This window comes from Phyllobates terribilis, unplaced genomic scaffold (assembly GCF_046119375.1).
Source record: "Phyllobates terribilis strain yellow unplaced genomic scaffold, ASM4611937v1 Scaffold_2__4_contigs__length_985480577, whole genome shotgun sequence".
In the NCBI taxonomy this organism is placed as follows: domain Eukaryota; kingdom Metazoa; phylum Chordata; class Amphibia; order Anura; family Dendrobatidae; genus Phyllobates; species Phyllobates terribilis.
In genome coordinates this window covers 340,595,700-340,620,354 of record NW_027362762.1, presented here as the reverse complement: position 1 = coordinate 340,620,354, position 24,655 = coordinate 340,595,700, and the positions used below count along the sequence as shown (strand labels likewise).

Genomic DNA, 24,655 nt, shown 5'->3' with positions numbered 1-24,655 from the left:
AGCTGTATGAGCAGGGCTTATTTATTGCAGGAAGAGTTATACTATTGAATGACACTATTAATTTTACCATTCAATATACTAAAACACAGGAAAATATGTCAAGTGCAGTACAATTGCGCAAAAGAAACACAATTCCACAACTGTTTTTTGGGTTTGGTTTTTATAGAATCCATTGTACAGTAAACATGAACCGGCAGTAGGATTCTCTAAGTCAGTGTCATTGCGTCAATATCAAACATATCATTTTCATTATATTATTACCATTATAGCAGTGAAAAAATGTTAAAATATGTAAAAATAAAAAAAAATTCTCTAGTCAGCATTTTCTGAAATAAGTAATATTTTCTTTTTTTTTTTTATCAATGAAGCTTTGTGAAGGTTTATTTTTTTTGCATGGCGAGAGGACTTTTTTTATTGAGACAATTTTGGGGTAAAAACAAAGCTTTAATTGCTTCTTATTGTAGTGATCCAAGGGGAAAAAAAAGAGGGATTTTTGGTACTCACCGTAAAATCTCTTTCTTGGAGCCTTCATTGGGGGACACAGGACCATGGGTGTATGCTGTTGTCGCTAGGAGGTTGACACTAGGCAAAAAAAGAAATAGCTCCTCCTCCGTACTATACACCCACCTACAGGCACCAAGCTCACCAGTTAGTGACTAAAGCAGTAGGAGGAACATAAAATAATTAACTATGCAATGCCCAACGGGCCACAACCCGTAAAACTAAATTAGATGCCCAACAGGGCCAACTGGACATATGCCCAAAATCAGGGATGGTGCTGTGTCCACCAATGAAGGCTCCAAGAAAGAGATTTTACGGTGAGTACAAAAATTCCTCTTTCTTTATCGCTTCAATGGGGGACACAGGACCATGGAACGTCCAAAAGCAGTCCCTAGGGTGGGAGAACAAAAGATAGCCACAGATTAGGTCTGACTGCGGGCAACCGCCGCCTGCAGAACCTTCCGCCCAAGACTGGCATCAGCTGGGGCATAAGTGTGGACCTTGTAAAACCTTGAAAAGGTGTGAAGACCAGGTTGCGGCCTTACAGATCTGAGAAGCTGAAGCCTGATGGCGAACAGCCCAAGAGGCCCCCACCGCCCGGGTGGAGTGAGCCCTTAAGCCCGGAGGGGGAGGTTTGTCCGAGACACACTATGCCTCCAAAATCGTCGAACGTATCCAACAGGCGATGGCTGTCTTGGAAGCAGGAAGGCCCTTGCGACGCCCTTCAGGGATGACAAACAGGGCGTCCGAAAGCTGAAGTGAAGCCGTTCTAGAAAGGTACACACGTAAAGCTCTGACCAGATCCAGTTTATGCAGGGATTTCTCCAGTGGGTGCACTGGGGCCGGGCAGAAAGAAGGCAAAACAATGTCCTCATTGATGTGGAAAGAGGAGACTACTTTCGGCAAAAAGGAAGGCACCTGCCTGAGCACTACCTTGTCTTGATGGAAGACCAGAAAGGGTGACCGACATGAGAGGGCTGCGAGCTCTGCAACCCTCCTAATAGAGGTAACGGCCACCAGAAAAGCCACCTTCCAGGAGAGAAGAGAGGCTGAAATGTCCTGAATGGGTTCAAACGTGGGCTGTTGGAGGACGCTTAGGACCATATTAAGGTCCCATGGATCCACCGGGGGGGCGATAAGGCGGAGCCAGGTAAGCCACCCCTTGTAGAAACGTCTTGACCTGAAAACGGAAAGCCAAGTTACGTTGGAATAGAATGGACAAGGCCGAAACTTGGCCTTTGAGAGTGCTTAGAGAGAGTCCCGCTTCCAGACCAGACTGAAGAAAGGCCAAAATGACTGGTAACGAAAAGGACATGGGAGCTAGTAGATCCTTCTCGCAGTGACGAAAAAAAGGCTCTCCAGGTTCTGTGGTATATGCGCGAGGTTGCGGGTTTTCTGGCACTAATTAGGGTCTGGATGACGTTGTCCACAAAACCCGCCTTCCTCAACACTGCGGCCTCAATGGCCATGCCATTAAATTCAGAGAACGAGAACTCTGATGAAGAATAGGCCCCTGAGAGAGGAGGTCCGGACGGTCTGGTAGTCTCCAGGGGGAGTCGACGAGCAGGTTTACTAGATCTGCGTACCAGACGCGTCTGGGCCAATCTGGGGCTACTGGAATTACCGGTACTCCTTCTGTCTTGATCTTTTTGATGACTCGAGGGATCAATGGTAGAGGGGGAAAAAGATAGAGCAGCTGGAACTGAGACCACGATATGACTAGCGCGTCTTGAGCGATCGCAAGGGGATCGCGGGACCGGGCTACAAAGGATGGAACCTTGTAGTTTAACAGAGACGCCAGGAGGTTGATGTCCGGCGTGCCACATCACAAGCAAATCTGATGGAACATCTCGGGATGGAGAGACCATTCTCCTGAGGCAAGGCCCTGTCGACTGAGGAAGTCGGCCGCCCAACTGTCGACCCCCGGAATGTGGACTGCTGAGATTGCCGGAACTGTGTTCTCGGCCCAAACTAGCACTCTTGCCACCTCTTTCAAGACGGACTTGCTGCGCGTTCCTCCCTGACTGTTTATGTACGCCACAGCCGTGGCGTTGTCCGATTATACGCGGACTGGGATCCCTGCAAGAATATCCTGCCAGTGACGCAACGCCAGGTAAATTGCCCTTATCTCCAAGATATTGATCGGTAGGGAGACTTCGTGGGGACTCCACCGGCCCTGCACCGTGTGGCGAAGGAAGACAGCTCCCCAACCGATGAGGCTGGCATCGGTTGTGGCCACCTGCCAGCGAAGTGGTAGGAATGACCTCCCGGGTCTGAAGGAAGAGGGACGAGTCCACCATGTTAATGACCTTCTCACATGAAGAGGTAACCTGATGCGTCGATCTTGAGATGAAGGGTTCTTGTCCCATGCCGACAGAAGGGCCAGTTGAAGAGGCCGGGTATGGAACTGGGCAAACGGCACTGCTTCCATAGCTGCCACCATTTTTCCCAAAACACTCATGCATAGGCGAAAAAGAGTGTGGACTTGAGTCGGAAAGAAGGTGGATCCCCCGATGGAGTTTATCTTTTCCCTCGGGAGAAGGACCCGGGCATGGGTCGTGTCGAACTGCATCCCTAAAATGGTTACGCGTTGAGATGGGACCAAGGAGGATTTGTCTGTGTTGATCAGCCAGCCTAACCGAGAGTGTGTGTTCAAGGTGATCTGGAGACCGTGGAGACAGTCCCTGAATGTGGGACCCTTGATCAATAGGTCGTCGAGGTAGGGGATAATTACAATCCCCCTGGCTCATAGAATGGCCATGACCGTTGCCATTACCATCGTGAAAACCCTCAGGGTGAAGGCAAGCCCGAAGGGGAGAGAAGTGAACTGGTAATGTGCGTTCTGGAAGGCAAATCGAAGGAACTTCTGTTGTGGTGCGCAGATTGGAATGTGAAGATACGCATCCTGAATGTCCACTGAACATAGATATTCCTCGGCTTCCATCGAGGCGATTACAGACCTGAGGGACTCCATTCTGAAGTGCCGGATGCGTACCTGTCGGTTTAGTTGTTTGAGGTCCAGGATCGGACGTAGTGAGCCGCCCTTTTTTGGAACAACGAAAAGATTGGAGTAAAAAATCGGAAAACCTTTCCTGAAGGGGGACTGGAATTGTGACTCCTGAGCGCAGAAGGGAGGCAATGGCCTGAAGGAAACCAGGAAGCAGAGATGGATGCAGGGGGCGGGATCTGAGAAATCGAGTTCTTGGCATGGCGTTGAATTCGATCTTGTAGCTGGAGGTCACAATCTCTTTGACCCAGGCGTCTTCTATTGCCGAGACCCAAGAGTCTCGAAACAGAAGTAGACGGCCGCCCACCCTGGGAGAAGTCCCAGGTGGGAGTGACAGGTCATGCTGAGGAAAATCTGTTGGATCGTGATCGGAATCCAGAGGGCTTGGAATAGCGATCCTTTGGGCGCCAGTTGAGAGTGGGCCTAAAGGTAGGCTTACGTCTCTCTCGCTGTGCTGGGGTACGGTCCTGTTGAGAGGAGGGGCCGGTTGAGCGAACTGACGAAAGGACCAGAACTAAAGGGAACATCTCATAGGAAAGGGGCGTTTAGGTCTCGGCTGGGGAAGGGAGGTGCTCTTGCCCCCAGTGGCATCAGAAATGATCAGCTCTAACTTAGACCCAAACAGCCTGGAGCCCTTGAAACGGGAGATTTATGTTTTTTTGGAGGCCGGGTCGGCGTTCCAAGCATTCAACCAAAGAATTCTATGTATAGCAATGATATTGCTAGAGACGCGGGCTGAACAGGCAGCGGCGTCAAGGGACGCCGTGAGCATATATTTCCCTGCGTGGGCGATCTGATCCGCTAGGTCAGCCAGATCATCCGGGGAAGCCCCTGCTAGGATGCACTGCCTAAGCTGTTTGGCCCATGCGGAGACTGCTTTTGATACCAAAGTTGAGGCGAAGGAATAACACAGGGAGGTGCCAGCAGCCTCGAAGGCTGACTTAGCCAAGGCCTCAACCTGTCTATCCGTAGTGTCCTTGAGGGAGGAACCGTCTGAAAGAGACAGCCCAGTCTTGGCCGAGAGACAGGAGGATCCACAGATGGGGACTCCGTCCATTTGCTGACACGATCGTGGTTAAACGGGTATAGCATGTCTAACTGTTTGTTTCTGGATGCTCCCACTGTTTCTGAAAGACACCGTCGAATTCTGTATGGTTAGAAAAGGTGCGAGCCGGGCGCTTAATTCTCTTGAAGGAAACAGTCGTCCTGAAAAGGGCTCTCGTCCTCTTTAACATGCAGAGTCTGATTGACGGCTGATATAAGGCTATCAACCATGTCCTGGATCTTAGAATATTGGTCCGTGTTGGATCCAGAGTCAGAATCTGATGCTGTGTCAGATCCCGGAGCGACCTCTGGGGAAGAGGTGCGAGATGCAGGGAGCATTTTGGAGTCTGGATAGCTGGAAGACTAACTTGTGTGAGTCCGTTTCTGAGAACTTGCTCTCAGTCTGCCCTTGGGAGGAGGGGGCAGGGGTGCCTGCGAATCATCTGTGGGAACATTCGGAGCACTGGTGGCCGTGGATAACATAGGCAAGCGTTCTAGGACCTGCACCAGAGTTTGAGATACCTTGGAGAGGTCAGAGACAGACTGGGACATAGCAACAGCCCACTCCGGAGGAGGGAGAGTTACATCGTCCTGGGCGGCAGGGGAATCTTGGGGTGCCAGCATGGTGGGAGGCTTGCAGGTCGAGCAGAAAGCCGTTGTCAGACCCGCGGGGCCACTTAGTACTGCAAAAAGCACAGGCGTAGTATGTGACTGTGTGAGCGGGACGGACAGAAAGCTCCCTGGGTTTGGGAAAATGTGCCTAATCAGGAATACTGCAGAGGAGGGAGCCTGTGGGCAGGAAAGGTGTGTGTCGGTGCCAGGGCAGGACCTACCCGGTCTGGAATATCCACGGTCCAGTATCCCCCGTTGGAAACTCCGGAGCTGAGGCTGAAGCGAGCCGCTGTAGGAGGTGCGGGGCTGAAGCTGGCAGGCAGAAAGGTGCCGCCGGAGCCAGGAATGAAGAACAGCGTAGAGGGGCTGGGCAGGAGCAGAGCGTGCTGTCCTGAGTGACTTAGGGGAGCCGAGGCTCTGATAGGTGGAAGGAAAGGGGGCGGGCTTAAGAACCCAGCCGCTGATAGGTCCCCGGGACAACTGTGGGCGTGGCGGAAGCATCACATTGCTCCTCAGCCCTGATTGGCCGATTGCCGGAGAGGGCGTATACCCGCCGGTAACAGGAATGCCCCACCCGAGACGCCCCCCGACGGAGAAAGCGCGGGCAGATTTGCCGCGCAAAAAGTATTAGAAGGAAGGGGATGGGCTGTGGGGAACGCCATGCTGTGGGGGACGCCATGAAGATGCGAGGAGAGGGGGCGTGGCCAGGGAAGCGCTGCAAGTAACCGTTGTGTGTCCATATCCAGTGTTCTGGGCCTGGGGGGCTGCGGTTGTAAGGCAGCAGGAGTGGGAGGGATTGTACCTTTGTTTGAGGTCCCGATACCTCTTCTTCCTCTCCCCTTCTGAGGATGGTCACAGGAAGTTCTCCGTGGATAAGGGGGATCCTGGCTCTTCCTCCTTCCCGCACTGACCGGTACTGGACAGTGCAGGAGACCGTGTCGACCCCAGAATCTGGGGGAAGGTCACCCACAGAGACCACCATCTCCCTCCCAGGCCGCTCCGAGGAGGGGGCTGGGGTGGGGAAAAGGCAAGGACTGGCCACCGGGAATCACCCTGAGACACCTGGAAGTGACAGGGGATAGGTCTTGCCCAGCGGGTCCGAGAGTGGGCAATGTGGGGGATGCCACACTAATCTCTTGGTCGCTTGAGAACGGTGATAACAGGGGACGCAGTGTTCCTTGTTAACCCTGAAGAACTGTATCTGAAAAATAAAGAACAAGGTTTAATAAAACACAACAGAGTTGGATCTGTTAGGATCCAGGTTAACCTCCTACAGACACTAAGCTTAAACTGATGAGCTTGGTGCCTGTAGGTGGGTGTATACTGCGGAGGAGGAGCTATTTCTTTTTTTGGCTAGTGTCAACCTCCTAGGGACAACAGTATACACCCATGGTCCTGTGTCCCCCAATGAAGCGATAAAGAAAAAACAATTGTGACATTTCAATTTTTATTTTGTTTATAAAGAGTTTACCATTCAGGTTGGTTCATTTTAAATTTTGAAAAATTGGACTTTTATGGATGCCGTGATGTCAAACATGTTTATTTTTTACATTTTTATTGTTTATTTTTAGTGTTGAGCGAGCGTGTGTTGTTAACTCTCTCGGCGAGCATGCTCGGGTGCTCGTCGAGTATTTGCGGCGTCCTTGGCATCTATGTTATTGCCGCCGCGGCTGCATGTGTCACAGCAGTTTAATAGCCGTGACACATGTAGTTGCGGCAGCACTAACAGATACCAAGGACGCCGCAAATACTCGACGAGCACCCGAGCATGCTCGCCGAGAGAGTTAACAACACACGCTCGCTCAACACTATTTACTTTGAATGGGGAAAACGGGGATGATTCAATTTTGTATATTTCAATATTTAAAATGTTTATTTTTAGATGACATGAACCTGACAGTCAATCGCTTACACTAGAATACCACCGTTTAGAAGCACATAAGTCTTCTATGAACGTTAGCCATGTGCTAGTCTGCTCAACAGCACAGTCATGGCAAGCACGCAGGTCTACAGCAGTGACATACAACATGTGACTTGTGAACAAAAATTCAGCAGGTTCAGATTTTTGTTGACAGTCCTGTCAATTTTGTGTGCCGAACCGTGACCGTGTTGAGATTCATGGCATGCAATATCACAAAGTATCACTCAAGTCTACACTCTGGTACAGTCACACCTACCTTCAAGTCAATAACTAAGGATTGGACAAGATGAAATATGACTGAATTATCCTCCCAATTGACATATGTGGAAGCTTTGCACAACTTGACACAAGCAATTGCAGCACTTTCAGTCAGTGGTTTTCCTACTCCATGCCCCGTTAAAGCTTTCCTGAGGTTTTCAAGAAACAGTTTCTGCAAATAGAGTTTTAATTTGCGTTAAAGTAACAAATTACAGTTTACAATTAATTGCATGTACGTAGAGGTGACCAGAGGGGTTTTACAGTAATCAGCTTAAAGCAAACCTGTCAGTAGGATGTATCCCTATAAACTAAAGGCATGCCCATAATGGCACTATGATGCTGATTAATATGATACCCAATGTGAAGGGATCCACTCAGCGGCTGCTTAAACCTTGTGAAGTTCATAGAAAATTACACCTTGTGTGCTTCAGGGTGGGACGTGGGGGCAGGGTCCTCTTCTCGTTCACCGCCCCCCCCACCAGCCTCCTGTTTCTTGCACAGTTGTATGGTACGCAGTGGGTGCAGGACTTCATTAAAATGGCATCGGAGGCGGCGCATGCAAAGATCGAGATCTCAGCTCAGTTCAGAGCCGAAATCTCAATCTGCGCATGTGCCACATCCGGCGCCATTTTATTGAAGTCCTGCACACAGGAGGCCAGCTCCCACTGCGCAGGCGCCACCCACACAATGATGGCAGCGGCTCTGAATTTAAAAAGGAGGCAGTGACCTGCACAAGAAACAAAGGAGGCAGGTGGGGGAAGGGAGAGGGCAGAGAACAAGAAGACCCTGCCCCCATGTTCCGCCTTGAAGAACACTGGAACACAGAAGATGTTATTTTCTGAAAACTTCATAACGCGAGTTATTCAGCAGCCATTGAGGGGATCCCTTCACATCAGGTATCGTCTTAATCAGCATCACAGCCCCAATATAGCAATGCCTTTAGTTTATAGGGCTAAATGAACTTGTAGTATAATCATGGGACTATGGTTGCACCCACTTACCTTGTTCATTTTATTTTCTTCTACAACTTCCTTAGAAATATCCTGGATAATTTCAGGACAAAGTACTAGCAGAATTATCTGTAAGGGCCACACGGCTACTTTTCTCTTGTTGCTTTCGGCAAAACTGTCCACCAGATCAAATAACTTCTCTGCACAGTCTGGAAGAACACAAAATAACAAAAAATGTTATTTCCATAATCATTCAGAGTACACAAACCTAAAAAATCAGACCATCTTTGTATGTCCATTTATATGTTCCAACAGGCTTCAAATCAGTTTCTTCCACAATAAACTTCAGAATACGACCAATAGCCTATGGGAATCTATCATCAACAGATTCGCTGAAAGTTGTGAAAATTATATATGCTTGGTGTGTAAATTCATTATTCTATGAGGTCTTACCAGCCATATCAGTCTGAGGTCTCTGGTACAATTTGGTAAATTCATCAGGATAATTTTCTACCCAATTCCAGAATGCCTGCAAAATGCATGAAAAGCTGATAAAATTGACCTGTTAAAAAGTCACATCACTTTACCATCACAATAATGAAATTAGCCTGCTTTAGGTCAGAGTAAAAATTGAGAATATAAAAGTAATGGAATAAAGACAAACTATTACAAATCATTCTTTTCGGCGCTCACACTCATTAGCGTAAATAAAATCACTCCGATGTGGTTCCTGAAAAGTAGGACGAGTGTCATGCGAGTACACTGAGATTTCTCTCACCTAGCATCCATATTACATGCATATGCAATCCGTAGGTAATAGATTTTTAACATCAGATTTTACATAAAGTAATTCTCTATGTCATTTAAAGCTGGTTTACAAACTAATAAGGCAATCTTACATACAGATATAGAAAGAATAAATAGGATAAATAGGATAGGTATTCTGTAGATATTTAATGTCACAAGCCCCCTACATATAATAAACTAGCACCCTTTAGTGCCTTTCACATGGCACTAAAGGGTGTTTAGCCCTATTAAACCTATTAAATGAATAATTAAAAAAATGGAGTGGGGTCCCCCTTATTTTTAATACTGAGCTGATGGAAAGCTGGTGTTATTATTCTGGGAAGAGGCCAATATCCATGAAGCTTCCTAGGCTATTAATATCAGATCACAGCTGTCTGCGTAGCCTTTACTGGTTATTAAAAAAGGGGGGTGCCAGAAAAGAAATTATGTGAGGGTCCCCCCTATTTTTATAAACCAGCAAAGGCTAAGGAGACAGCTGCAGGCTGATATTATTAGGCTGGGAAGGGGCCATGGAAATTGACCCCTCCCAGAATAATAACAACAGCCCTCAGCCGCTCCAGAAATGGCACATCCATTAGATGCGCCAATTCTAGCGCTTAGATTCGGCTCTTCCCGATTGCCCTGGTGTGCTGTGCAGTGTTGGGGTTCATGTGAGCTGTGTAATGTCCGCTGACATCAAGCCCAGGGGTTAGTAATGGAGAGGTGTCTATTAGACACCCCCATTACTAACCCCGTAATCAATAGAAATAAACACACACACACAGAAAAGTCTTTTAGTTGTAAAAAGCACTCCCTGACCCTCTTTTACCCATTTAATACCATTAAAAAATAATCCAAAGGGGTCCACCGTAAATCCATAAAAAGGAGGTCCCACGACGATCTCCATCTTTGCTACATCCGGAGGCAGTGATGAGCGGAGAAATCAGTAAGCTCAGAACGGCCGCCGGAACACACAGTAGCGTGTGAATCCGGCTGCACTGACTAGCGCTGACGTCAGTAAGGTTACTGCAGTTCATCGGCTGTGAACTGCGATAACTTACAATATCCATAACCCCTTCGCAGTCTATTAATATCAGCCCGAAGATTTCTTAGCCTTCACTGGTTATTAAAAATAAGTCATATTTTTGGGTCCCCCCTTTTTAAATAACCAGTGAAGGCTATGCAGACAGCTGTGAGCTGATATTAACAGCCTGGGAAGCTTCATGGATATTGGCTTCTTCCCAGAATAATAACATAAGCCCCCAGCTGTCAGCTTTCCCTCAGCTGGGTATTTAAAAATAAGGGGGACCCCACGCCATTTTTTACTTTTATTTCTTTATTAGCAATATACATTTACAGTAAGCTATATCTCTTGGACATCTTTCATCTATCAATTCTGATGGGTCACACTGTGAATTTACTGTACTCAGCTGATGAAATGTGAGGTTTTCCATGAGATGGGTGCGTAAAAATCAGATGGCACACGCGTGGCCCATGTGCCGTGCGATTTTTTATCGGATTGGACTCGTTTGATTTATATACAGATGAGTATGAACCCTTAAAGGGATTATAATGGGTCATCAATATCAGATCAGTGGGGGTATGACACCTATCACCACCCGCTATCAGCTATGGTGGTGGCCATATTTAAACAGTGAACAGTCGGAATATGACAGCTCATTTCACTGTATAGTGGACGCTGAAAAGAACTACAGCTCAACTCCTGTTCCCTTGAATAAAAGCGGAGTTGCAGTTCTCAGCAACAAGCACCTCATAGTGAACGAAACTCTGTTATCCACTCTGGCAGTGCCTGGATGTAAGAGCTGATAATTGGGGGTGCCGGGTGTCAGACCTCCACTAATCTAATATTGATGACCTACCATAGGAATTGGTCATCTAAAGTCATGGCTTAAAGTGTTGGCACCTTTGAAATTGTTCTAGAAAATGAAGTACAAATGTTAATTTCCTTGGTGTATACTGGAACACCACAAAAAAAATAGAAAAAAAAGGCAAATTGGACATAAGTTTCACACAATGCCACAAAAATGGGCCAGAAAAATTGTTGGCACCCCAACTTAATATTTGGTTGCACACACTTTGGAATAAACAAGTGCAATCGATTCCTATAACCATCAACAAGTTTCTTACACCTCTCACCTGGAATGCTGGACTATTCTTCTTTTGCAAACCAGGTCTCTCATATTTGAAGGGTGTCTTCTCCCAACAGCAATATTAAGATCTCTCCATAGGTGCTCAATAGGATTCAGATCCGGACTCATTGCTGACCACTTCAGAACTCTCCCTCGCTTTGTTGTCATCCATTTCTGGGTGCTTCATGAAGTATGTTTGTGGTCACTGCCCTGCTGGAAGACCCATGGCCTAGGACACAAACCCAGCTTTCTGACACTGATGCACCTTGAGCTTGCACGACAGCTTGAATTTCTTTGGATCTTGTGTTGCAACCTTTTCATCAATTTTGCTCTGCGGTCCGGGTCCAGGGAGATTAGCTACAGTGCGAAGTGTTGTAAACTTCTTGATTATGTTGTGCACCGTGGACAAAGGAACATCAAGATCTCTAGAGATGGACTTTGTAACCATGAGATTGTTGATATTTTTTCAACAATTCTGGTTCTCAAGTGTTTCGACAGTTCTCTTCTCCTCTTTCTGTTCTCCATGTTAAGTGTGGCACACAGGCACACAATGCAAAGATTGAGCCAACTTCTCCCCTTTTTATCTGGTTTCAGGTATGAATTTGCCCACACCTGTTACTTGCCATAGGCGAGTTTGAACAATCATCACATGCTTGAAACAAAGTTGTTTGCCAACAATTTTGTACGGCCCATTTTTGGGGTTTTGTGTGAAATTATGTCCAATTTGCCTTTTTTCCCCTCTGCTTTTTTTGTTGTTCTAAAACATTCAAATTAAATAAACATGTGTATAACAAAACGTGTGTAATTGCAATAATTTTCTGGGAGAAATAGTTCATTTTCTGGAGCAATTTCAAGGGTGCCAACACTTTCAGTCATTACTGTAGATCATTGGCCCAGACCTCTAAGGAGGCCATACAGCTTGAATAACTGCCTACCATTTGGCTGACAAGATACTCCACCAACTTGGTTCGGCCAAGTGTACATCTGTTCTACATAGGGAGAAGTTAAGAGCTTCTGCAAGTTGCCTCTGGCAGCATCAGACGCGTCTGGCGGCAATGGATAAGCATGTTGAAATTTCACAAATCCAAATGTTTCATTTTCCCTGATATCTCACAGACAATGTAAGATGAACTCTAATAGAACATTAAATGTTCATCCAGTCTTGTGGAAACCTGCAGGATTAATGTGTATAGCCTGCTTAACATTTCATTTCTGCAGCTGCGGAAAAGCATTAAAAACGCATGGTAGAAGGCCTGCTATGTTCCCCAATGATAATCCGCATGTGCTGTGCACATGCTGCGGAAATTTGCGCTGCGGATTATCATTGCGGAAAAAAACGCAGCACTACCAATTATTTTGCGGAAGCGCTGCGTTTTCGCCGCCATTGACTTGCATTAGAACGCGCCAATTCCGCAAGACTGCATCTGTACCTGCGTAATTGTCGCGTTCTAATGTGCGGATGGTACCCGAGTGTGGAAAAGATAAGACTCTCCTCCACATCCAGGTACCATAGAAACTGTAATAACAAGAATAAAATAAAAAATAAAGATTATATTCACCTTCCGACGGCCCCCGGTCTCCTTCCCTGTGCTTGCGGGCAGGACCTGCGGTGAAGTCACAGTCATGTGACGGCAGGTCTATCAGTGCAGTGTCCCGTGATCAGCTAGCAGCCAGGAAGGAGCGCAGCAACACACGCCGGGCCATCAGAGGGTAAGTATAGGTTTATTTTTTTATTTTTAACCATTCTCTCGGGTCACACAATATAAATCCATGCTGTTTGCATGGATTTATATAGTGTGACCTAGTTGTCAAGCACTTTCCAAGTGATGCTAAAATCGCTTGGAAAGCGCTTGTCAATCCGCATGCGGAAACGCATGTGAATCCGCATGTATTTCGCAGGAAAAACACATGTACAATCTGCATGCGTTTTTTCTGCCAGGGAGATGCAGAAATGCTGCAGAAATTTTCTGCTTCATTTCTGCATCGTGGGCACATAGCCTAACATTACTTTATACCTTTTCAAGGCTGTTGATAACTGCCAGTTGTGCCACCTTCTTCAGCGTCTTAAACTTGAAGACTGTCTCTAAAAGAAAAGAAAAAAAAAAAAAAAAAATCAAGATATCAAGGTTGTACTAGTACAGTTTATCACATTACTGCATTGCCTTAAGGGACAAAACAGCACACAATCAGTAATCAATGGCATACAGAGTTCTCATCCCACTAACCTTGCAAAAGTCTTTTAAGTTTTGCGCAGTCAACATTGATGTACTGTATCAAATCTATATCGTGAACATCAGCATTGTCCTCTGAGCAAACTGTCAGTTCTTGTAGCCTTCACAGAAAAAAAGAGGAACAAAAAATGTAACTGCCATAAAATGCACAGAAGTCCCCAAAATGTACAGTGGTGCCCAAAAGATGAGGATGACACATTTAGTTTTTTACCTTTGCTGCTTCAGTTTTATAGTTCCATTTTGCATTAACTCTAGATTACAAGTTTGATTGATGAATTGCAGAAAACTGCAAAAGTCATTAATTGCCATGAATAGTAACAATTACAAAAAAAAAACTATTTTCACTAAATTTCAGCCCGGTCACAAAATTGTTACCATAATTTCAATGACTTTCTCGTTAGTAAGGGAGAAAGTGTTATTCATTCTCAAGTTTGTTTGTTTTTTCAAATGTCCATTTATTATGTTATGTCTCTGCTCTTTTTGTGTATATATTTGTGCTTGTTCAGATACTTTGTTATACCATGCATGATGAAGAGATCTAAGAAGTCTCCAAAGCTTTTCAACTGGTTAACATGGTACCAAACCCCTTTTTTTTTCTTTTAAGAATGAAATAGAATCAGATAATATAGTAATAAATGATAACCTATATACCATTATATACCATCGAATAGAGCAATATCCAAAAGTAGTATAACTGTGTGGTAAATATCCAGATAAGTGGCATAAGATAAGGTTAATGGGCTAAAAATAAGCCCATATATAAAGGAGCCGTCAATAAATAGAAAATAAAGCCAAATAGACAAACCCTAAATATACCATCTGTGTGATCTGAAGAATAGCCTAAATGTAAGTGGAAAATAGACCCCATGTGTATCGCTGCATGTTGCAGCTTCATCAGGGGAAGTATAAGGAAAATCAGACAAGAGAATAAATATATAGGATATAAAATTTAATGATTGGTTACTGGTGGTTGAGAGCCCTCAGAAGGAAAGGGAAATGTCTGTATATTCAGCGACTATATCCGGTATAGAGGTAAGCACATGTTCCAAAGTACCTATGTACTAGTCTAGTAAGGGCAAACTCCTGGCCAGTACAGTATACCTCATTACGCAAGCGAACATGGCGCACGCACAGACTCAAGATGTATTGCGCAAGAGCGGATCAATTCAGAAGCACACACATACAAATACAGCAAAGGAAATAAGAGTAGGAGATGGTAAGCTAATGTTGATGCCCTGCGCTTGCGTGGGCCGGCTGACCGAAAATAGACGAAATGCAGATACATAAGATATCTATGCATAGAGCATGCATTGACTGTGTAGTATACTAGAATGAATACTGTGACTGCGCAAATTTGAACAGCACGAAGGATTGTCTGCAGCGGTCACTAGAACTGTTGACATAACTTCACTGCTGCAGCCTATTAAACAAAGATTGGTGCAACAGCAGACAGGCAATATTGGAGGAGGAGTGTGGAACAGTAAAATATTAAACAGGACAAACTCCTTCACCCAACACAACAATGTACCATTCTTATCTCCCCATGTAATAATTCACATCACTTTTTACAAACAATCACTAGAAAAGGCTCACACCTTGTAGAAATACGACTGAAAACCGCAGTGAAATTATTACAGCTTAACGAAAACAGGACTCCTGATGCAGAAATCCGGAGCTCGGCCGCGTGCTGGTTGCCCTCTCGATGGGTATGAATAAAATGGCAAATCTCAGGTAGCAGCTGCTTAACAAACATCGTCTCGTCCAATCGCATACAGTCTTTTGGTTGCTGAAAAGAGAAAAAAGTTCTTGCGGTGAAATAAATGAATAAGTATGTGTTTACAGGACTTAATAGCAAAACCAAATATAGCAAAGTTTTTAAATTGATTCCTCAATCCTGAAACTTGGAAAATAAAGAACATCTGGTAAAGATATTAGTGGCCTTATACTTTGGTTATACATACACAAGGTGGGCTTAAAACCGTTTAGCTTCACAAGCCCAATGCACATTGTGTCCCTTCAGAACTCATGATCTGCTGCTACCAATGAGGGGATATTTGTCCTCATCAGGTCTGGATTACACTACAAATGGATGGAGTAATACACCACACCCTTGAAATCAATGAAGGCACGTTGTGATCAAAGGATATCAGAGTTGAGTAAACTGATTAGCAGAGCCTACTGCTACCTGATGGAATCTCAGCGCCTCTTCTGATTAGCAGGCCTGGTGCCACATCATCGAGTATTTCGCAGGTACAGTATGATGTCACACCGAGCATACTATTCAGAAGAGGCGCAGGTGATGTCTGCAAAGCTCTGGTATGGCAGCCACAGACTACCAACATGGTTGCTGGATCAGGGTCCTATAAATCATTTTGCTCAACTCTGATGGGTGTCTTTAGCCTTCCCCCAGGGTCATCGCTTATTTAACAATAAGTTGAATAACAATCAAAAGTTTGTTTTGGCATTAAAGCGCACCTGTCAGCAGGATAGTGCTCAGTAAACTACATACACTGTCAGGTGGGCGACATTACACTGCTCTTATGACAGCTCATTGTGCCTTCACTGACCTGCCTCCTATTTTACATAATGCATCCAGTAGTGAAGCAAGGTAAAATAAGAGGCAGGTCAGTGAACGATCAGTGAGCTGTCATAAGAGCATACAGATGAATATGTAAGCAGAGCACCAGATAGATTTGATGTAGTCTGTGGATTATGGCATGTGTTTAGGATCATTATCTATTTGTAGAAGCCATCCTCTTTACAACTTCAGCTTTTTTACAGATGCGTTACGCTTGCATCAAGAATTTGTTGAATTTCATTGAATCCATTCTTCCCTCTACTCATGAAATGTTCGCCGTCCCACTGGCTGCAACGCAACGCCAAAGCATGATTGATCCACCCCCATGCTTAATAGTTGGTGAGATGTTCTTTTCCTGAATTTCTGTGCCCTTTTTTCTCCACACATAACTTTGATCATTGTGGCCAAAGCGTTCTATTTTAACCTCATCGGTCGACAGGACTTGTTTCCAAAATGGATCAGGCTTGTTTAGATGTTCTTTTGCATACTTCTGACGCTGAATTTTATGGTGTGGATGCAGGAGAGGTTTTCTTTTCTTCTGATAATTCTTCCATGAAGGACATATTTGTGCACATGTCTCTGAACAGTAGAACAATGTATCACAACTCCAGAGTCTGCTAAATCTTTATGAAGGTCTTTTGCAGTCAAGCGGGGGTTTTGATTTGCCTCTCTTGCAATCCTATGAGCAGCTCTCACAGAAATTTTGCTTGGTCTTTAAGACGTTATGTTGACCTCCACTGTTCCTGTTAACTGCTATTTCTTAATTAGATTTAGAATGGTGGAAAGGGCAACTTGAATTGCTATCTTCTTATAGCCTTCTCCTGTTTTGTGGGCCTCCACCATTTTCAGAGTGCTAAGCAGCTGATTAGAAGAACCCATGACTGCAGTTTTTAGAGGAGGCTGCGTTTTTATAAAGGTGGGAAATTTGTGTCACTTGGCCTTTCCTAACGACGATACTGAAAAAGCCATAACCCTATCAGGCTAAGTAAGGTCTGAAACCTTGGTCAAAGTTATCTGAGCACACAAATGTCCAAGGGTGCCCAAACTTTCGACCCATTTTCCTTTTTGTAATTTTTAATGACCAGGGGTGCCCAAACTTTTATATGCCACTGTAAGTCAATATATCTTTTACTATGTAGTCATGGACTAAAAGTTCAGTATCTCACCCCAATTGTAGTTTTCCTTCAGCAGTGAATACAGGCTTTTTCGGTTACAGAGCACAACATGCAGATAAATACATTATGGTAATAAGTTTGCTCCTTCCCTGTACTCTTAAGTGTACGGATCACACTCCAGTTACACAATTAAAATATGGAAAGCCTGAAGAGCTCAGCCAAGGATAAACTTACAATGAACATTCAAGTGGACATTCGTCCCCTTTAAAGGAATGTGAATCAGCTGGTTTAAGTTCAGATCATTAAATTCTATTTTACGGGCAATATCATGTTTAATTATCACAAGCACAAATTTGCATTATTTAGCATGGTAGAAATAAAAAGAAACATCAAGATAAGGCCTTAGAAATTTGGAATAGCAGCATCATATGAGCGGAAAGACGGAAGGGGTGTCCCATGGGAAGTTCGTCCAGGGTTATTAAACTAGGAAACACCTGCAAAAGCCATCGTTGCTGTCTGGCAATGACAAGATCAGCTGTTACAGGACGGACAGTAAGAAAACACATTGCACTTTTCTTCCCTCCCTTCCACCCATGAATACAATGCAAGCAAAGGGAAATGTAAATTCACTTATAGATATGCTCCATGTGGCCAAATGGAAATGAAAAACAGTACCCTGAAATATATTAATATTTTTCTGGAATATTCAGCTGGCTTTATGTCTCAGCAGGTCACTATTCACATTATGACACTATTTTTACTAGAATTGCTTGCATCGAAAGAAACTAATGTTGCTTACAAGAAATGGCCTTCATTTCACATTGTGACTCTGTCCCCACTGTCTTCCAATTCAATGGTCTTTGCATTTTGAGAGTGGTTTGTGCACATGCGTTCAGAACATACACGGCCAAATAGCACAAGCAATTTTTCATACGTATAAACTATTTTTCTATAATATCAATGTCAGAAGTTTTGCACATCAGTGTTGATCATGTCACTTTTCCATATGTCTAACAGCTCAATGTCTCGTGGTTTCTGTGTTCTCTGGAGCAGTTACAAAGTCTGAGCAAATCAAAGTTGATATTCTGCCATTTAATTTATTTTGCTCCCACAAGATTTTTGACTAAACATCACAATACTGATGTACCCAGATCCTAACAAGGGCTTGGAAAGTGGTCGCCGCGCATTTACATCGCTCAGAAACCTCTAGGCTTACAAATACTCACCCCAGCAAGACATTTTTCCAGTGTATCCAATATTATCAGTTGAGACAAGTATAAATTCTTTTCGGCAGCTTCTCCATATATCCTCTGTAGAAAACACACATGGAGACATTATAAATATAGTTGATGAATATTTATATTAAACGGCTTGTCTGAGCTTAAAAGGAGTCAGTCAACCCAAACTGTATTTTAAATGGGCTATACAGTGTTGTAGGGGACTTAGCCCATATAACAACCATACTAGCACAATACCCGTTACTGTTACACTGCCTGAGAAAGTAACTTAATTCATATGCAAATGAGGTGGCTTTATTGCACCCTTACAAAACTGTATGCCACATTTAAAATGCATTTTGGGGGTGACAGGCTCCTTTTAAGATATAAATGACTTACCTATATGACAGGTAATCAGCAAAAGATCAGTGAGTGACAGATACTCAGCACCACCATCCATCAGCAGATGTAAACCATGAACAGAGCCAGAACACAGCTTCGTTCACAGTGTAGTGGCCACTGCCGAGAACTGTAGCTCCGCTCCTATGAAATTCAATAAGGGCTGTGAAGCTCATGAGAACTATGTAGTGGCCGTTCTCATGAGCTTCACAGCCCTTATTGAATTTACTAGGAGTGGAGCTACAGTTCTCGGCAGTAGCCACTACATTGTGAACAGAACGGTGCTATTCTGGCTCTGTTCATGGCTTACATCCGCTAATCAGTGGGGGTGGGGGCAGCGTATCTGATATTGATGATCTATTCTAGGAAAGAACCCCATTAAGGAAAAATTAAAAACATTAAGAAAAAAATATTTTACTATATCTTGGGGGAAATACAGCTATCATACAGCCTGAGGCCTTCGTCTTCCTTGTTGTTTTCACAAGTCTCACATACATGAAAGCTTCATTCAATCCCATTGGGAAAAAATATAGACTGTATGAAAATGCAGTTCAAGTTATAGAGCAGAAGGAGCTGAGTAGATTGATATATAGGTCTGTGTGAAAATATCAGTGACTGACAGCTTTCTTTGTATACGAGGGCATACAGAGGTAGCTGTCAGTCACTGATCGGACCTCACACTGGACTGAACATCCCAGAAAGAGCAGAGGATTAAAGGATTAATGGTTACACTGAATCTTTTCTCACAAACCTATATATCAATCTACTCAGCTCCTCCAGCTCTATAACATGATGCCTGCAGATTGCTCTGCATCTTCATGGTGACAGGTTCACTTCAATAAAAGTTTTGTTTTTGACTACACAAAGCTGTTTTGCAGCCAGTGCACCACATGCTTATTACTAGGAACTGACCTGGACTTACCGTACTCATAACTAGCAAAGTAAAAGTCACTACCCAGACCATTACTGCAGCCATCGGCTTCATACTTACCATGTTGTTGACGTTTTTTAGGATGTGTGTGAGTCCACTTATGACCAGAGAAAACTTGTACTTGGAAATGTTGATGAGACACTCTTTGTTGTGCTCCATGCTGACTTTGGTGTGTGTATTCTGCTGCCCAGCTTTAATTGGAAGCTGAGGGAGAGAAAAAACAAATGTTTTAGGAAAGGAAAACAAGAAGTTAGCTAACATATTTGTCACAACGAAAACGCCAAATCACACAACCAATAACCTGTCAAATTAACAAAAGTTTCACAGGCAGTGTATTTTCACACGTGCATTACTCGCCTTATCTGGACTTTTCAGAGCCTTTCTGCAGAGTCTGCCTTACCATTCAGGGCACTGTGTGCTTACGCAAGGCAAACATGACGGGGACGATTCTTTTGGAAATGCCAGTGTTTTATCTCCTGAGGAGACAGTTTTTGCTTGTCTGTTTGTTTCTTGAGCGCATTTTTAACATTTTTTTGTTGTTTTTTTTCAAGTTTTTTAGACGTTTTTGGCACTTTTTTTTTTATTTACTGGCGCCAACAATGTGAGACATATAATGACTGACACTTTGCTCTCAATTATAATCACACACAGCTCTGCAGTGACTGCAGAGCTAACAGTACAGAAGAAGTGAACTTTGTCTCATTACAAACACATATGCAGCTGCAGTCCTCACACAGTGCTTCAGCCTCCATCTCACAGGAAGCCGAAGGAGGGGTGGGGTGTGGGGGAGCAGAGCTGACAGATCTGTAAGAAGGCAACTGGAAATGTGTTTGCAATGAGACAAGGTTCAGCTCTGCTGTACTGTGTTCGCTATAATCAAGCACAGCTCTGCAGCAGATCTGACAGCACTACAAGAGGACAAGTGCTGCTGCAAAAGTCTATAATGAGACAAAGTTCAGCCCTGCCGTACTGTGTCTGCCCTGATCTCACTACAGAGCTGACTGTCATTGAGAGCAAAGTGTCGGCCATTACACATCTGTGACGATACACCTTATAATCCTAATCAGTCAGACGATTAGATTTGTTAAGCCAAGAGAAATACACTATTGTGTTTGTGTTGACTGATCAAGAAGGACAGACCGCTATTTGTATAACCCTGAACGTTGTCTTCTATTGGTCTGTGAACAATGATGTTTGTTACTATGCTAATAGCATATTATACGAAGCTAGCTAGCTTATTTACAAGAGCCCCACGCTATACCAACTATGTAAATTGATTAAATACACAAACAATGAGACCTGAGCCCTGTGGAATAATATCTTGACCTAACCCATGACCTGTGGATGTGTACTTAAAAAGGACATGTGCCTCTGATTTTCCTTGTAAAGTCTGCCTGAATCAAAGATCTGACTCTCTCAGACTATCAGCTTGGTAGCATGGCTTTAACCAAAGAGACATAGATTTGGATTCTACATGATTCTGGCCTAAGGGTATATGGCCCTGACTGGAAAGATACAGATCTGCTCAATAGACCATCAGAGAGCCCATGGATACATTTGGGGAGAGGAGGTTGGGACGATGAAGTCACCTGGCCCCATGGATATGTTGTTTGGGGTTGCCAGGTGGGCTCCAGGTTCCTATTGCCTGGAACCCATGGAGACATTTGGAGAAGCCAAACTGGGACCAGCTGGTCGCATGGAAACTCTCGGAAGGGCCAGAGCCTGGCCTTGTACCTTGATGGACAACCAGCTTTTTAAGTTTGCTGCTACCTACTCTCGGTGGGAGCCCGCCAAAAGCGGGGGGACACTGGTTGAGGTAGTTGGCCCCAATGTCGCAGTTGTCCTATGCCAGGCGGGTTAGCGGAAGGGTGAGACTGTGTAATGTTGCACCATCTTGGGCATTTGCTGGGACTGTTCTGAGTTTACTGTCCATTTGGTGGTTCAATAAAGTATTGCCACACTGTTTTACCCTCACCCTGTGTTGTCTGAGTAGTATTACGCCCACGGAATACCCCGGGTCTTCACAACATCACACTGGTAACGCACCCTTATAATAATAAAAAAAAAAAAAAAAAAAGCTCTGGAGACAGATTCTCATATAGATCAGTGTCCAGCCAATAGTCCTGAACATATAAGAAAATCAAGAATTTATCTGGAATAAGACATCAGATCCCAGATATAAAGATATAATTTTATTCAGCTTTCTATGACCTACATGCCTATATAGACGGCTTTGGAAGGTTAATCCTACTGACTGATTTCCTGTAACTCCATTGTTATGTAAGTCAGGGCCAAATATTGAGACTGACAATTGTTGATTTTAAGAAAGTTTGCTGCTTCTATGTTTTTAGATCTTTTAGTTGGATGTTTCTATGGTTACTGAAGTACAATTAGAAGCATTTTTCACGTTTTTACACTTTTATAATTACAAATATATCAAGGTCATGAAAAGACTCAATATTTACAGTGTTCACCTTTAGGCTATGTTCACACACACACTGTTTTTGCTGCTTTTTTTTCAAATGCAAACAAGAAGCTGAGTTTTACAGTATCAGCAAAAGCTGAGATTTCAGAAGCGTCATGTACATATCTGGGGGGGGGGGGTTTCTGACTGATTTTGAGAATTGCAGAAAGTCAATTCTTTCACCTTTGTTATCCATAGAAAGCAATGAGAAACTGTAAAGCGCTCTAAAAACGCAAACAGCTTTTGTCTGACGCTTAGTGCGCAAAACCTGACGCTTAGTGTGCAAATGGCCGTAGAACACGGATGACGATCGCATCGCAGTGCACGGACTGGCCGGCGGCTCTCTGGACCTGAGCGTGACAGCAAGTATAGTACAGACCAAAAGTTTGGACACACCTTCTCATTTAAAGATTTTTCTGTATTTTCTTGACTATGAAAATTGTACATTCACACTGAAGGCATCAAAACTATGAATTAACACATGTGGAATTATATACGTAACAAAAAAGTGTGAAACAACTGAAAATATGTCTTATATTCTAGGTTCTTCAAAGAAACCACCTATTGCTTTGATGACTGCTTTGCACACTCTTGGCATTCTCTTGATGAGCTTCAAGAGGTAGTCACCGGAAATGGTCTTCCAGCAATCTTGAAGGAGTTCCCAGAGATGCTTAGCACTTGTTGGCCCTTTTGCCTTCACTCTGCGGTCCAACTCACCCCAAACCATCTCGATTGGGTTCAGGTCTGTAAAGTGCTGCAGAATATGATGGCGCTATATAAGCATAATAAATAGGATTTGGCCCAGAAACTAAGGTCCAGCATGCCAGGGCAAAAAGTATAAAGCTATATTCATACTCAGCACTTTTTTCTGCAGCCAAAACCTTTTCTGAAATCTCATGGGGTTTGCTTCTACTGCAAAACGCAAATTCTCATTTGCAGAAAAAAAAGCAGCAAAGACACTGTGTGAACCTTTTAAATTTTGTCTTTTTACAAACTTGATTTACTTGTCAATAAAAGTGTAAAAACCTATAAAATGCTTAGAATTTAACTTCAGTAACTATAGAAACATCTGACTAAATGATCTACGAACACTGAAGCAGCAAACTGAAAACCAAAATTTGTGTCAGTCTCAAAGCTTTTGGCTATGACTGCACTGTAATATACCATCGTGTCCTTAAATTGTACAGAGCGTCTTCAGAGCGGAAAACGCCTGTTAAATGGACAAGACACTTTTAGCCACTTGGCGTCTAAGAAAAAAATTAAGTGGTTAAAAGGCACTCGAAAACCTGAGCATATTAACAGCAGTCTTTTATACATAGGAATGCATATGTTCATTCATTTGTGCATTTTAGTACTTAGGCTGGTAAAGGATCGGAATCTGTCTGAAAAAGATGTCATGTGCACATACCCTAAGGCTATCTGTGCACGATCAGGATTTGAAGCAGAATTTTTCTGAGCGTTTCTGCATCTCCTTGGCAGGAAAAATGCTGCAAAAAAAACGTACGATTTTGATGGGGTTTTTGATGCGTTTTGTGAAGCGTTTTTGTACATCAATGAATGCTTTTTGGAGCTAAATAAAGTTATATGGTGGGACATTAGTTTAAACCTTGGATTACAATCAGAACTGGGGTGAGTATATTGGTTAATGTAAATGATTAAAGAATGTGTCTGTTATATTTCAAATAAAGTGTTTGCTCTGTGTCTGTGTTTAACGCTTTGCTCATAAAAGGGTCCAATTGACACCTTGTCATCATCAAACAAAAGAACTAGGTGTCAGCTAGTTCCATTCACCCAATCTTCATTAGCATTTCTATTCAAGTAATTTATGCCGCAGCTGTGAGCTGCTATTTTTAACCTATGAAGGTGCCATTAGGCAAATATGGTCCCTGGCCATTATTAACAGCTCACAGCTGTTTCGTTAGCCGCTACGTCCCCACGAACAGCAAGAAGCGTATTTTTTCTGCGTCCAAAACAGTGTTCTAATGCCGCACTTTTGTCGGTACATGTGACTCCACCTCATATAATGACACTTCAAATCAGTCAAAATATGCAGTGGAGACTAGCGTGTCCGCTACAGAAATAGACATGCTGTGGGTCAGTTTGGGTACGTGGCAACGATCAAGAGCCCCTCCAGGTTTGACGCTGCGCGTTTATACAGCGTCAAACCCACAGCATCCAGATGTTACAGCACAGTGGATGGGCATCAGAGGCTGCAGATCACCCATGAACACTGACATGCGACGCGTCTTTCAGGACCGAAGTATGTAAAATTCTCTTGCGGAGTCACTAGTCTCCGCAACAGAAATTTGACCACTAGAAAGTATTGAATGCGATAAAACCGCATGGTACAGTGAACACAAAAAATTTGCGTCCAAAGCGCTGCTACGTCCGGCTCGTTGACACAGAGCCTAAAATTTTAAAAAAATAGTGTGGGCTCCCGCGTCATTTTTATAACCAGCAGTGGGAAAGCTGACCGCTGGGGGCTGATATT

The 24,655-nt window shown here is 43.9% G+C and overlaps 1 protein-coding gene across 3 annotated transcripts in view; it reads right to left on the bottom strand.

Moving 5' to 3' along the window:
- The window catches only part of NF1 (neurofibromin 1), a 224,132-nt gene that overhangs the window by 178,145 nt on the left and 21,332 nt on the right, over positions 1-24,655 (bottom strand). For all 3 annotated transcript variants that reach the window (XM_073664574.1, XM_073664575.1, XM_073664576.1), the window contains exons 2-9: positions 19,761-19,904; positions 18,380-18,463; positions 15,056-15,246; positions 13,455-13,561; positions 13,245-13,312; positions 8,747-8,822; positions 8,345-8,502; positions 7,342-7,515 (exon numbers count right to left, since the gene is read on the bottom strand). In XM_073664574.1, the coding sequence (XP_073520675.1) occupies positions 7,342-7,515; positions 8,345-8,502; positions 8,747-8,822; positions 13,245-13,312; positions 13,455-13,561; positions 15,056-15,246; positions 18,380-18,463; positions 19,761-19,904 (1,002 nt within the window). The remainder of the gene's footprint in view (positions 1-7,341; positions 7,516-8,344; positions 8,503-8,746; positions 8,823-13,244; positions 13,313-13,454; positions 13,562-15,055; positions 15,247-18,379; positions 18,464-19,760; positions 19,905-24,655) is intronic.